Source organism: Phyllopteryx taeniolatus, chromosome 9 (genome assembly GCF_024500385.1).
Source record: "Phyllopteryx taeniolatus isolate TA_2022b chromosome 9, UOR_Ptae_1.2, whole genome shotgun sequence".
NCBI classification, from domain to species: Eukaryota; Metazoa; Chordata; class Actinopteri; order Syngnathiformes; family Syngnathidae; genus Phyllopteryx; species Phyllopteryx taeniolatus.
The window spans coordinates 23200316-23215074 of NC_084510.1; the positions used below are offsets into that span (position 1 = coordinate 23200316).

The 14759-nt window shown below is 41.5% G+C and overlaps 2 protein-coding genes across 12 annotated transcripts in view; one reads left to right on the forward strand and one right to left on the reverse strand.

Moving 5' to 3' along the window:
• erc2 (ELKS/RAB6-interacting/CAST family member 2) overlaps positions 1-6066 on the forward strand; it is a 43134-nt gene extending 37068 nt beyond the window's left edge. For all 4 annotated transcript variants that reach the window (XM_061784683.1, XM_061784686.1, XM_061784685.1 and 1 more), the window contains 5 exons: positions 101-248; positions 341-970; positions 1405-1472; positions 1550-1724; positions 2681-6066. In XM_061784683.1, the coding sequence (XP_061640667.1) occupies positions 101-248; positions 341-970; positions 1405-1431 (805 nt within the window). In that variant the 3' untranslated portion in view covers positions 1432-1472; positions 1550-1724; positions 2681-6066. The remainder of the gene's footprint in view (positions 1-100; positions 249-340; positions 971-1404; positions 1473-1549; positions 1725-2680) is intronic.
• On the reverse strand, positions 2511-14694 carry il17rc (interleukin 17 receptor C). 8 transcript variants are annotated; one of them, XR_009790114.1, is made up of 16 exons: positions 14535-14694; positions 14001-14285; positions 13577-13811; positions 12779-12882; positions 12563-12674; positions 12437-12478; positions 12246-12352; positions 11283-11339; positions 11134-11188; positions 10200-10423; positions 8953-9006; positions 8809-8860; positions 8629-8733; positions 7477-7515; positions 6710-7413; positions 2511-3856 (listed from the first exon to the last, which is right to left on the reverse strand). XR_009790114.1 is itself a non-coding variant. In XM_061784692.1 (15 exons), exons 2-15 carry the CDS (start codon positions 14100-14102, stop codon positions 6773-6775), a joined length of 1926 nt encoding a protein of 641 aa, XP_061640676.1. In that variant the 5' UTR covers positions 14103-14285; positions 14535-14694; the 3' UTR covers positions 6028-6772. The 8 variants fall into 8 exon arrangements, 4 of the variants coding, with proteins under 4 accessions (XP_061640676.1, XP_061640677.1, XP_061640679.1 ...); XR_009790115.1 differs by having other exon boundaries at positions 2511-3022; positions 3118-7413; XR_009790113.1 differs by having other exon boundaries at positions 2511-3038; positions 3118-7413.
• Positions 14695-14759: the final 65 nt, after the last annotated feature.

Genomic DNA, 14759 nt, shown 5'->3' on the forward strand with positions numbered 1-14759 from the left:
TGATGGATCTGGTTGTGCACTTCCATTTGACCATAAAGGCAAACCCCATTCCCGTCAGATGATGATTTGATCCTATCATATTATTATTTACTCCTTCCAGACAGCAAGCTCTGCTGGCCGCGATTAGTGAGAAAGATGCTAATATTGCACTGCTGGAACTGTCTGCTTCCAATAAAAAGAAGACCCAAGAGGAGGTCATGTCCTTGAAGAGGGAGCGGGACAAACTGATGCACCAACTTAAGCAGCACGTTCGTACTACAGCACACCACTTGGATGATTAATCCAATAAATGATCCTGAATGATAATTCTGCTTTTGTGACTTGTTTTCTTGTCCCGTAGACTCAAAGCAGAATGAAGCTGATTGCTGACAACTTTGAAGATGAACAATATCATCCACATGTTCCACACCACCCTCAGCCTCAGGCCCCGCACCCTCAGCAACAACCTCAGACCCAGTACGCCCACCCTCCCCACGCCCAGCAGGTCCCATATGCGCACACCCCTCACATGCAGCACCCGCAGGCCACCCCGCAGCACCCTCACCCCCAGCAACCGCAGCTCCAGTACCCTCACGCTCAACATCCGCAGCACCCACAGCAGCACTCGCAACACCCTCAACCGCCCACCCAGCACTCTCCGCACCCGCGCCCCCCACAGCCCCAACACCCGCACCAACAGCACCTCCAGCATCCCCCGCAGCATCCACACGGACATTCCCCACCGCAGCACCCGCATCCCCAGCATCCGCAGCACCCGCACGCCACTCTCCAACAGGGGCCTCACCCTCAGCACCCACATCCCCAGCACCCTCAGCACCCTCAGCATCCTCAGCACCCTCAGCACCCTCAGCACCCTCAGCATCCCCAGCCCCAACACCACGGGCAGCATCCACGCCATCCGTCGCCTCATCATCGTGGCGCGCCGGGCCGAGGTCCCCCACATGCTGGTCATCGCCCTTCCCCGGACCAGGTTAGAAGTCCACCCATCCATCCGTTTTCCATTATGCTTATCCTTACTAGGGTCGCGGGTGTGCTGGCCTCCCCCTTGAGGCATGGTTAGAGTGCATTCAAAAGGCCAGCGACTGAAATCAGAGAGAACGGCTTCAATTTTGAAGCTGCATTTTATTTACTTGCCTATTTCCTTTTTTTTTATTCATTATTCAAATTTGTTATGTCAAATTTAGACATTACATTACATACATGTATTTTCACTTTACAAGGACTTTAATCCAGCACACTACACTAATAGTTTGCCAATTTCATGACAAAATAGTTTGAACATATTTAGTTTGCTCAAAATGAATGCAGTATTATTTGTTACTTCATGGCATGCCAGAGATATAATAATATTTCTTCTTATTTATCCTTTTTCCTAATGCATGCCATCTACGCCTCCGACATCAGGATGACGAGGAGGGCATATGGGCATAATCGTTGCTCTGACAACCAAAGTACAAAAATTCTTTTGAGGGGTGAGATAATTTTTTTGATAGTCCCTCTCTGTTTTCCGCTGTTATGTTGTTGACCAAGTAAATTGTTTGTTGTTCAGATGACTCAGCCACTACTGAGGGAGAGCAGCCAGACGATGATGTTGAAATACGAAGAAATGTATTACCTTCACTCGGCAAGGAGACCTTAGTTTGTTTTGTTTTTTTTCTTTTTTTTTTTTTTTTTTTTGGAGGAAGTCAGGCAAGTCAGGTGTCGGGAGACTGACAGCAGAAAGGGTAAGTTCAAACAATAAATGAGGCTGTTCATGTTTTTTTGGGTTTCAGGTACATTTGCATCATGTAATGAATCCAAATAGAAAAGCTGGCTCAATAATTCCTATGTATATATGTATATATATACATGGCATATAGGAAGCCATCTTCAATGGCTTCCTATATATATATGTGTATATATATATAATATATATTATTTATATTATATATATATATATATATATATATTATATATATATAATATATATATATATACATACACATATAGGCGACACGGTGGACGACTGGTTAGAGCATCAGCCTCACAGTTCTGAGGACCCGGGTTCAATCCCCGACCCCGCCTGTGTGGAGTTTGCATGTTCTCCCCGTGCCTGCGTGGGTTTTCTCCGGGCACTCCGGTTTCCCCCCACATCCCAAAAACATGCATTAATTGGGGACTCTAAATTGCCCGTAGGTGTGAATGTGAGTGCGAATGGTTGGTTGTTTGTTTGTATGTGCCCTGCGATTGGCTGGCAACCAGTTCAGGGTGTACCCCGCCTCCTGCCCGATGATAGCTGGGATAGGCTCCAGGACGCCTGCGACCCTGGTGAGGAGAAGCGGCTCAGAACATGGATGGATGGATGGATATATATATACACACACTATATCCTGTTTCATTTATCTAACTAGATGTCAGAAGGTGCAATTAACTTTTGCATTCAACTGTTTCCATTGAAATAAAAGAATCATAATATCTTTGTGTTCAAATAAACAGGCCGAGAGTTCATATTGAGTAAGCAAATTTTGAAATAAAATGAGATGAGATCCTCTTTAATTCAGGGTATACGTTTTGTGACATTTTAATTACAAAAAATAGTGATTGTAATAACAATGTGTTCAATGAATTGATTTCTACAATGACTAGCTCATTAAGTACTGTACGACAATGCCCATTGTGTGACTTCCATGCTTTTCTTTAGGTGACCTTGGAGCAGACCTTCTCAGCTTCCTGTACAAGAACAGAAATACTGTACATTATAGGCATGGAGTGGATAACAAAAAAAAAAAAAAAGACCCAACACATCCTGCCTACTCTTCCTTACACATTTTTTTCATTGCACTTGCCAGCTGCTGAACACTAGTCCTCCTCAGGAGATCGCATGTCCTGTTCTCCACCTGGTCAAAGCGCCGTATTCTTCCTTCCTGGCTTCCACCTCGGGATTGCTTCAAGGTCGTGACCGCCTTTGCTGTCTGCTTCCCCCCAAAGCCTGACGGACTCATTTGGATCTGGCTGCCTCCACCATGTCTTCATCTTTACTGCCCTGTTGACCCCCCATGCTGACATTCCAATCCAGGTCATTGCGACTGTGAGCCCTAAATATCTGAACTAACACACACAAAAGGACCTCTTTTGTACCTTTTTACTCATGTCAGCTCGTGTCCAACGTGTGCTGTCCCAAATGTGAGAATGGAGAGAGCATGCCACCGATGAAGACTTCAATGCTTTTTGTTGTTCTGTGGCCATTTTGGACGAGGTGCCTTGAAATGAACATGAGGGCCCTCCAGCTTTTTTTGCTTGAGTTTGCCACCATCTTCATATTACCTCATTTCAATCCAACATAGCGAGAAAAAAAAAAAAATCAATCTATGCAGACGTCAGTGTTGCATGAAAGAATTTAATTCACGCTCTGTGTTCAAAGTGTAATTACTCACCCAATCAGAGTAGCCAAAAAAAATATATAAGAATAAAAGAATCTGCCAGATTTCGGAAAGAGACTATGCACCCACACACCTCTTGTTGCAGGATGTTTTTTTTGGTTTTGTTTTAAACTCATGGTGCTCCTGCTGCAGGTGATATAAATGGTGTCCGTGGGTCAAGGGAGTCTATAGCGTCTACTACAGCTGAGTAGGCTCCATAAAAATTAGCAGTAGACAATTTTGTACATACATTATGCCAATTGAAGAACCCCTAAAGAGTGTCAAGAATACTTTAAATCCAATAATTAGGAAGAGGTGTCCTGTACTTGGTGCTTTTTTTCTTGAAGTACCATGCATCCACCAATCCACCTGAACCTTCTGAATCCCTTCCACAAGTTGTCTGCGCCACATCCCCAAACGTAGTGACCTGTTTCAGTCCCTCTCAACAAGGTGGCCTCCTTTAAAAAATCGAAATAAAAATGTACACATATATTATAGATATGCATATATTATACATAGAGAGAAATATATCGAGTGTGTCTATATGTGGTTATAAATTAGTTTCAAACTGACGAGATTTAAAAAAGAAAATGCTGTTTCTTTTTTTTCTAACTGAATGGTGGGGTTGTGAAGTATGTTAAGTGTCTTTTGTACATCTGGAGAAAAATCCTTAGAGACTAACATTCCCTGTCTGAAAATACAGACATACAGCGCAAAAAAGAAAGAAAGAAAGAATAACGCTCATCTAAATCTTTGTAGAAAATAAATGTACATTCCTTTTTCCAATATTACATTCCTTCCTCCAGCTTAGTCCAGAGGTTTTCAAAGTGTGAGCTAAAGTACTTCAGGGGATGCGCAGCAGCTTGAGAGAAATAAAGAAAAACAATATATTTTGAAACCTGCAACGCTAACTTCAGCGAGAAGCAGAATTGATTTTTTTTGATTTTTTTGCATCTACAGAGCGAGGAGATTGTGGGAAGCAATAAACTCAAAATTGGTTCCAGAAAATCACTTTGTTAATGATGGCAGTCTTGGCAAGATATTAAAATGACTTACAAACTGTACATAACGATGTTGAGATGCCAAAAATGTAGCACTGCATAGTGTGCAGTGATGAATTACTGGAATCATCTAAAAAACAAATAATAATAATAATTCCCTGGTTTGAAATCTCACAAGACCTTGCAATGAGGTTTTGCCTTGAGACGGCGTTTTTAAAATAAGGGAGGTTCACTGTTCCACACTTTGAAAACCTCTGCGTTCACACTTAGTTGGCCCGTTGTGACAAATCAGAGGAAGAAAAAAAATAAACTTTAGCAACTTCCATTAAAGCAATGATGTGTGCTGCCCGTTTAGAACTTGCACTTGTGAGTGAAGATATCACTATGAACACGTGCGGAGTGACTCTGTCAGGATCTTCATTTTCTTTTTCGTGGCTTTTCTTGTGTTGTCGTCCTGTATACACAAGTGGTGATATATGACACGTTTCAGTTTAGTGGAAACTGAATTCGACTGTTACTAAACTCCTCCATTTCGTCGCCCCCCCCCCCCCCCCCCCCCCCCTCTTCCTCACATGATGTCTCCTCAGTATTGGCCAAGTGTTGGTTGGTGAATATATACATAAATATATATAAATATACGTGTATTTTTCCAACCTTCCACAACTAAGGCATCATCTGCTTTCTACATGAAGCTTCAAGAATCTCCAGATTGTGTTTGTGTTTACAATTATCAGCAGTATGATCATGATAAGGTTTTGTTTTATAGAGTAAGACAATACAAACAGACAGAGGAGCAAAAAATAATAATAATAATAATTTCAAAAATAAAGAAAAATCCATCAATAAATGAAATCCTCTCACTTTACCATCAGGAGGGCTGAGTATGAAGCCTCCCTTTTCAGGTCCTTATCCACTGAATACTTGAAGTAGGGGCTTCTCCTACCATGAAATATATCATTTGCATTTCAAACGTGCCCATTTGTGCTGATTTATTATTATTATTTTATTGTATTTTTTTGTTTACATTATGTGCTGTTCTCTGTGCAGCCAGATGCCTCCACAGCGAGGTCAAACATTGACTAATGCTGTGTGCGTGATATTTCCATGACTTTGGGGGGGGAGGGGGGGAACTATACAGAGCTTAAAACACTTTCACTTTGTTTGTTTTTTTAACTGTACAAAAACCTTATATTGAACAAATCACTGTGATCAATGCCAGAAAAAAAAAATTTGTTTTTATATTCATTTTTGTATTAAGTTAGCTTTATTTTTTTTCTATCGTTTCCGCTTGTTGCAGATGCCAGTTGGAGACTGTACTATTTGTAAAAGTAAATTGTTCTGAGCTGTACAGTACTGACCTATAGGAGCAAGTTCAATGTGAGTGTCCAGCATGCTGAATGATTACTTGTGTGAACGTGGAGCATCATTCCTTACCCTTGCATCGTGGCGGTGTGATGTCAGTGTTTGAGAGTGATGTGCGTCTCATTTAACTGTGACCCCCACCCCAATCCACCCTTTAGTAAACAGCCTGTTCAGATTTGTGAGAGTGCAGCATGTGTTTTGGGGTTGCTGGTGTAAATGTTATTCAGAAACACAGCGTGTGTGGGGGCATTTATTATTTTAAGGCAATGAGCGTGTGTGTGTGTGTGTGTGTGTGTGTGTGTGTGTGTTAAAATACAAGAGGAAAAGTGATGTGAAACAATCTATTAAAGGATGAACCTATAAAAGAAAAACTGTGGGGGAAGTTTTGCCAGAAGCATGGATCCTCTTAAATGTTTCCTGTTTTTCAAGCTAGGAGGCTGTCCTGTGCGCCCCAGCTTGCTATTGTGTGTGCTGTAACCGAATATTACTATTGAGTGTTGGCCAGCTTGTTTCTATCCATCAAATAAAAGTGACTTTCTTTCTGTCAACAAGCTCCGTTATCCTCATTAAGTCCGTAACGTGACTCGGTATTATCAATCATTATTTTTATACCAAACTAGTCGCATGTACTGTTCTTGTATTGGATCTCATATTTGGACAGATCTAAATTCTACTATTTGCGCCATGCAATTAAAGAAAAAAAATAAATACATTTTTAGCAACCACCTTATCTTGTTTTAATTACTATCTTGACAGTAAGCTAAAAAATAACTTAATAACTTATGCTTTTGGGCTAACAAAATGTGCGACCCTCCATTGCTGTGATATAACGATAACTGCTGTTTTTGTTAATCCTACGAGATCATTTACCATCCAACTATGACAATCCAGTAAATAAAGAACACCAGTAAAATAACATTTCAGTCATATTCTCATGACATTTCTTACCCTTTGTTATGTCTCTTCCTTCCACAGTGCAACAAATGTTCAACATGATCTCTAAATTCCAGATTATTTACACTGTGTAGGTATTGCTCCCTGGCTGCATGTTGTATGTTTAGTCTTTAATTTCCATCCATCCAAGATTCCCCATTTCCAGCCGGCCTTTGACTTTCCACCGTCTACCTTCCTGTTTCCTCCCCCGGCGAGTTCACACAACAGAGTTTTCATCTGTGAGGGAAGCTGGAACAAATGAAGGCCCTGAAACGGCTCTGGTAAGCTACCAGGAGGCTGCACCACGTCCTGGTCAAACGTGACCAGGAGAAAACGTTCTCCAGTCCTCCCTTGCCGCTTGTCCACCAGGAGGAGGCACAGCGAGGCCATGAACACATCCGAGTACGGCGACTGAGGCACGTTCCCGTCTCCTCTCCCCGCCTGGAGAGCTTCCGGCTGCTGCCGGCTCCACTCGTGCGCCAGCCCCAAGGCTTTGCGAGTCAAGATGAGCACCGCGCGGCCTCCCAGGTTCTTCACGTGCAGCAGCTGGGAGTGAAGCCACGGCAGGGGCCCCAGGTTGCACTGCTCCATCCTGCTCCACTGGTCCACAGACACACTGAAGCCCTGGCTCTTCAGCAGGGAGCCCAGGCCACAAACCTCAGAAAAACCATCGTGAATATCTGGGGGACTCAGGAGCACCACGTGACCTTTCCTGCCAACTTAAAAAAAGAGAGAAAATATCATTTGTGTGGATTTTTCCTTTCTGAAACATAAAAACTTACTCTCTGCACATCCTCCACGGAAAGAGTGGCTCGCCCATTCTATGAAATCGGAACATGAATAATAATCAGGCATACTTGCAAGCTAAGTAGGACTTTTCAGTCACGTCAATGTTGCGAATAACTACTGTCTCCGAGTGCATAAGAGGGAAAAAAGAGCTCACGAGCAATTATGTTGTATTATGAGTAAGGGTGGGCCTATCTGATTCATTAGAGCCTCTGTAATATACTAATCTACATTAATCACATTTTAATCGTACAACAATATTTCTCTTGAAAAGCAAAATTTTTACTGAATGACTGTATCAAATAATTTGACATAGACAGGAATATTGTTAACGCTGGACAAAATGCATTTAATTACATTTCGATACAAAACAGTAGAAAAACCAGTTGAAAATATACCCGGCCAAAATTAAACAGACCTAAAGTTAAATTGTCATTTTAGGACAGTTTTTTTTTTTCTTTTTAAGAATTGTATTGCCTTTAAATGGTTTCTGTTTCGGTTTCGCTGCCTATATGTAGCACATTTTCTTTATTATTTCTTATTATTTCTTTATCTTCTACTTCTAAAAGAGGTCTCCAGTCCAGAGCAACCACTTTGCAAGTGAATTTGCCTTCCATCAGTCCTAGCAACACTGTTTCACCAATTCCTCCATTTTGGTAGCCAAGCTCTGACGTGTGCGTCACCGTAATCGGTGTACTGGGAAATCATGCGTTGACGATGGTTCCGCGTTGTGTGGAAGACAAAATGTGATTAAAATGCGTTAATAAAAAAAATTATATATATTTTTTTTTTTTTACTAAGTAATTTGTTTGGAATTAAATAATCGTAATACATGCGTGAAAGTAATTATAAGTTCTCAGACTCAGTAGAAAGCACTTGAAGCAAACGAATGGAGCCTTCGAGGGAACAGTGTAAAGAAATTCGTAAAGATAAACAATGCGTATCTTGTCGCCTATCTGCTTGTCCTCTTTCGGGTTGCGGGTGAGGAGGATATTTTGGGGATGTGGGATAACATGGAAATTCCACACAGGAAGGTTTGTCATGAACTGCTCTGCAGTACGATTGTCGGAACTTGGCTCACCATGCTCACTCATTCATGTAATAATTAACAAAATAATAATAAATGATCTTGTATAGCTTGAACATACTCTTGACAAAGTCATGACGAAGACATGACATCAGTGCTGCCAAGGCGATCACCAGCAAAACAGCCACAGCAAGCAGATTCCAGCGCCACCTTGCGGCTGCAATGACAACAACCAAAACGAGAAACATCCCTCGGGTAAACTGCTTATTTCGCATTCCTGACATGACTTCTGCAAGCTTACTGTGATGAGAGCAGAAAGGCCCGAGGTGAAGGCCCCCGCCCCTTAAATTCACCTGTGCATAAACATATAGCAGTGGTTTAAAAAAGAAAAAAGAAAAAAAAGTGCTTTTTGACTGACTTGAAAATGCTTGAGAATGTTCTTTACCATCACACACGGTGACAGCTGCAGATTAATGTCTTCAAAAACACCCATTTTGACCTGAAAAGAAACAATGAAACAAATGTTAGTGGAGTTAAGTGTGGCATGCAGCATAGTTACTTCTGTATTTGCTGTTTTTCATTTGACAATTTTTTTTCAATTGTTTTTCATACAAATATTTACTGTAATTATAACATTTTGAGCTGACAAACGATGCACAATTTAACCAGTTTGCACAGTTGCATCATTATGTCGTCAAGAAGCCACGCTCAGTTACGCCCGAATTACTGTTTATCTTTTTTTTCTCTTTTTTTTTAAATTCAGGGCATTAAAGTGTTTGTCATACTAAAATTTACTGTAATTCGGCCTTAACTACTGCGTTAGCATAGGTTAGTGTTAAACTATGTCGCATTCAGACTTATGTACAAATTTGGGATATGTCAGTATTGTAGGAATGGAAATCCATAGCCAACCTAGTTGTCCTATCCTAGTTGTTTTTGCCTTTTTTTTTTTTTTTTTTGCACCTATATTTTGTCCCTTACATCCGCTCAATTTTTGTCCAGTTGAAAATGGTCCGTACCGAACTTATCTGCCTGCCTGCGTGACTGCCATTAATTTCCTCGAGCTACACGCAAAGCATCCCATGCAAAATTGTATTGCGTGTTTTCATGAGTCGGCGTCACCCTGCATGTTCATTGGAAGCATTTCGAAAGTTTCTTGTGCTTATTGAGTGCAGCTGTTCAATAAGTAACCAGGGGCCGAAGAAAGCTCCATGAACTTGCCCTTAGAATGGATAAAGAAGAAGGGAGGAAATTCAAGAAAAAAACGCATAGCAAAGTATTAAAATGGTAGATATTCCCTCCAAACAATTTGTCCTCCCCCTTCTCCCCTCTGAAGTGAGTGATGTTTAATTTTCATTTATCCATTTCATTCGTCATTTACATTTATTTGACATTGTTTTCTGTTTGTCAAACTGTAGATATTGTCTATAAAATGTGGTTTTTGTTCATCTTTTCTGAGATCTGGAACAGATTAATTGGATGCACATTATTTCCTATGGGAAATGATGCTTCAGTTTTTGTATGATTTGGTTTTAATCAGACTTTTTGGAATGGATTAATTACAGAAAGTGAAGTTCAACTGTATATGCGGAGAAACGGGCAGGCAACCATTCACACTCAAATTCACACAACACAAAATCATTGGAGTATACAATAATAATGTAATATTGCTTTGTTTTTTGTTTTTCTTACCCATTGCACGTTACTGTTTTGCTCCCATGTCGTATTCTCCAGCTGCTGCCGGAAACCCTCAATTTCAGTGCAATGGTGACCCGAAGTCCACCGACAGGGCCACACCTCCCCCTCCAGCCTGCATGGGGCGGACAAGTTCCACAGCAGCATTTGACCCTTGTTGTTCATTCGACCGTGGCGCACAGAGGCGGTCAGGTTCTGCCATACGTTCTTCTGAAGGAAACCTGATGGCGATATGGCGTTAGAAACATTAGCACAGAGACAACAGTGGCCACACTTTTCCACGTTACCTGTTAAGTCTCATGATATTACTTAACATTGTTGAATTCAGCTCAGTGCGCAGCGCATAAAACTACCAATTTTTTGGGTTTTTTTCTTTGGCTTTTGTGTGACTATTTTTTGTCTGATGATAACCATAGAACCACTGAGGTAGCGTCGTCAGAAAAATTGGACCTGTACAATATGGCTAAAGTGACAAGGAAATGGAAGAGAAAAATGGTGTGTACACCATGAAAACAAGTTGATGTGACTACCTTCCAAGCACAAGCTGTGATATTACCTCAAAATGTCATGTGTTAATGACGAGTACACGATTCGATTGGACGAAACGTCTACACAGAAATGTACTTCTTTTAAACCTTGCATGACGTTAAGAAGGTGACAATAGTTGATTTTTCATTTCCTATGGGAAACTTGTTTTGAAATGCAAGCAGGTCAGAGGCTGGCCTGCGTCACCAAGTGGCTTGTGTTTAACTTGAGGTTGAATTACACGTTGAGTTGCTTGTTTCGATGTGCCCTGCGATTGGCTGGCGACCGCTTCAGGGTGTACCCCGCCTCCTGCCCAAAGATGGCTGGGATGGGCTCCAACACTTCCCGCGACCCTAGTGAGGATAAGCGGTACGTAAAATGGATGGATGGATGGATTCTCACATACCCATGTTTTTGAAGGGGCAGCTCTGAGAGCGTCTGGGCTTGTCATCATCCCAAACCTGCCAAAACGTTAGTTATATCGCACATACTGTCATTTGGTACAGAATAATTCACCATGCATGTGCTTCATGGGCATGTTTGAATTAAAAATACCTGGAGACACAAGCAGGGGGTCACAGAGTGCAGTGGGATGGTTTTACTCTCCCAACTCTAAAGGAACACACATCGGAAATCAACATTTTTAGTTGTGCTCAATCATCCAACCATCCGTCCATCCATCATCTTTCGCCTTTGCAATGAATGGAAAATGCCATTAATCCATTCCAGCCTCAATCCCACCCCCGCCCCAAAAAAACAATTGTGATATGTTTTTTCATAAGGAAAAAAGTGCTCTACAATTAATACAGTCGTGTAGAGAGATGAAGAAGTGTTTCACTCAACTACTGTAAGTGATTCAATAGCCTGCAGTGACACTTGTTTTTTGCAGAGGATAAAGAATATATTTGGGTATCGTTATATTGTCTATCTACAACCCATTTGTGTTCAAATAGCCTTCGGTTGACGCATTATGTAATGCCACCACATACAGTAGATGCCATTCGTTAGCTCGTCTATGGCATTTCCCATTATGTGTTAGCATTAACAGAGCGGACTTTAAAGCAATTGTCATGTGGTTGTTTGAAATAGACTTTATATTTAAAACAACCACATAATAAATAAATATTTATATGTAATTTGTATCTCACGGGTACCACTGTATTTTATTTTTTTTTAAACTTCAGAATCCACGATGGAACATCGGTTAGCATGTGGGCCTAACAGTTCAGTGCTTCTGCGTTCGACTCTCAGCTCTGGCCTTTGCATATTCTCCCCTTGCTTCAGAAGCATGCATGTTATGTTCACTGACAACTTTAAATTGGCCATAGGTTTGAATCTGAGTGAACGGCTGTTTGTCTACATGCGCCCTGCGATCGACTGCCGGCCAGTCCAGAGGCAGCCGGGATACGCTGCAGCTCTCCCACGACCCTAACGAGGGCGAGCTGCGTAGAAAATGGATGGAGGGATCAATTATGGCAATATGTCCAACACACACGCACTCTGTTGTGCAAGACAGACCTGGCATCTTCCATCTGCCTCATACTGGATGCATACTTTGTGCCTTGCAGCAAATTTCAGCTCCACTTGGTTCATTTCTTGGTTAATTACACTGTTGACTGTGGGCACTGGAAGGAGGAGTTCATCACTTGTTTCCCTTTTAATACAAACAATGCCAAGTAGCATTTCATACAGTATGTGTGCTCACTCACTGTAACAGTCTTTGATGGATTTCTGCAGGTTTTGGGAGCACACTGCAGACAGACAAGAACAGTTTTTGTCATAAACCCGCAGCGGCCATTAATAATAAAAAAAAAAAATGCATTTCAAAGTGATACCTTCATTTAGAGAGGGAGCCACGACTTCAATTAGATGCAACGCTTTCGAAGGATAAATGTACACAATACTGCTGAAGGAAACCCCAGCTGGATTAGTAATCACCAAGGACACCTGCACAATCATAAATAATATGTAAGGCAAATAAGATGACCACAAATCTGCATTTACTGGATAGAATCCTATTAAAAAGAAACAATCCAGTCGTCATATTTTACCTTTGCCACTTTCTGCTTAAGTTCTGTAGGACAGACAGTGAAGTCCACCCTCTTGCATGCTGGAAAAGTCGGCGGTGTTTTGTAACATAACGTCACAGACGCTGCTGCACAGTGAACACAACAGTTAGATCAAAACTTAAAATGACAACAAAAAATGTTCAAAGAAAAACAACAAAAGTTGTATAGTAATTATGAAAAAAAAATGAATTCAACCAATTCATAACAAAATCTGTAATGTGTCTCATATAAAACAGCCTTGGCATAAACAAGAAAAATGACATAATTTTGTTGTCTAATATCAGTCAATACGCACTCCAATGAACACGCTTTTAAAGAAAAGTGTACAAAACAAATTTAATGTTAGGTTTATGTTTCTTTTTTTCAGGGTGACGAATGACACGCGAGTTATTTTGTGTTTTAGAATGCCCGAACGGTCGAGCAAAACTCAATAAGACTAGAGGAAGGCAAACCATTGTGTCGCATCACAAGCGTGAACACTGGTAAGTTCTGTGTAATCAGTTTTAAAATCTATATCCATTTGTATATGTTGTTGGAATTTGGATAAATACATCTATTTTTCAACATAAAGCCTATTTAAGGACAAGCACTTACTCAGGTTTTTTGGGAACACTCTCTTACATGCAAATGCATGCAAAATTATTTTACAGTGGTGCCTTGATGGCAACTGACCCCCCCCCCCCCCCCCCGGAGAAAACCTCCGTCCGCACCCACAACCTTGACAAATCATTTTTAGAAGGAAACCTTCGCCGATGCGTTGGAGAAGATGTTGAGTCCCACCTGTCGAAATTGTTGCCTCCTCTCTGTCATTCTCCGTGTCGTGCCCTGAGTGGCTTTTATCCACGTCTTCACCCACATGGATGGAGAGTTCGGCGTCTACCAGCAGACACAACGTGCACGGCGCGTTGTCCTTGCAGCACACCTCCACTTTAGCTGTCACCATCTGCACATCAGCACCATCACTCTCCGAGATGCCGAGCGGCATCTCATCCGCCACGGTGCACTCAGAGAGACCCTAAAAGAATGTATTAGTTAAGACCGACTGAAAATAATGACATGTTCAACTGAACAGGCCCAGACTTCACACTTAGTAACTCAATTTGTGAGGGAATTGAGTCGAGATCATTATTTCAGTATATAGTTTCAATACCAACTCCGATGGGTGACAGGAAATCCAAATGCAGCCCGTTTAAAGGTGCCTTACCTGCGAACATGTGACTTCTGAGACGTCATATCCCGCCCAAACGTAGGCCGATTTATGAAATGCTAGTAAAAAACAGCAAACAGGCCAACGAAAAAGAAACATTTTGCTTCAAGAGTAAACATGAAGAGTCTCCGAAGCATTTTTCTTCACATGTGGTTGCGTTGGGTGTGTCACGGTGTTGAAAGAGGCCCGCATTGTTTTCCACCGCGTGACTTGAGGTTAGAAATGAACAGCAAGATGGTGCAGAGTCAAAAGAAATCTCCACTTGCTTGGTTTCACTTCAATCTGGGGAAAAGTGTCACAAAAAAATGGCAGGTAAGGAGTTTGGTGTTTATCGTGTGATTTAGTTTTTAAAAAATGAAGAAGAATAGACATCTCAACCAACAAGTTGTTAAAGCTCCAGCAGTTCACAAATCTCTGAAATCATCGTGTAAGCGTAAAACAGATGAGCGCACCGCAGATTAGAATCGTTCATACAGTACTAAGCGAACATTTAAAAATGCATAGAAAGGAAATCATGAATGGGTGACTTACTCTTTTGTAACCCATGTCAAATAATACACTCCGAGCAGTGGATTCAGCTACCTTCACACTCGACAAGTTGGGTGGATTAGTCATGGGAAAATAACACAAGAGTCATCACACCCTCTCTCTCTCTCTCGCTCTCTCTCTCTCTCTCTTTAAACAGTGTAAGCATGATGTGGTTCAAAGTCCACATTTATGAATCATAGCGCGCGACTCCACGTTTAACTAGGAGTC

Coding starts and splice junctions, on each gene's coding strand:
- il17rc (XM_061784692.1), bottom strand. CDS start 14,102: ATGTTTCTTTTTCGTTGGCCTGTTTGCTGTTTTTTACTAGCATTTCAT. Junction 9,007..10,199: donor AAAACAGTAACGTGCAATGG/GTAAGAAAAACA, acceptor GTTTCTTTTCAG/GTCAAAATGGGTGTTTTTGA. Junction 8,861..8,952: donor AGCTGTCACCGTGTGTGATG/GTAAAGAACATT, acceptor GTTTATGCACAG/GTGAATTTAAGGGGCGGGGG.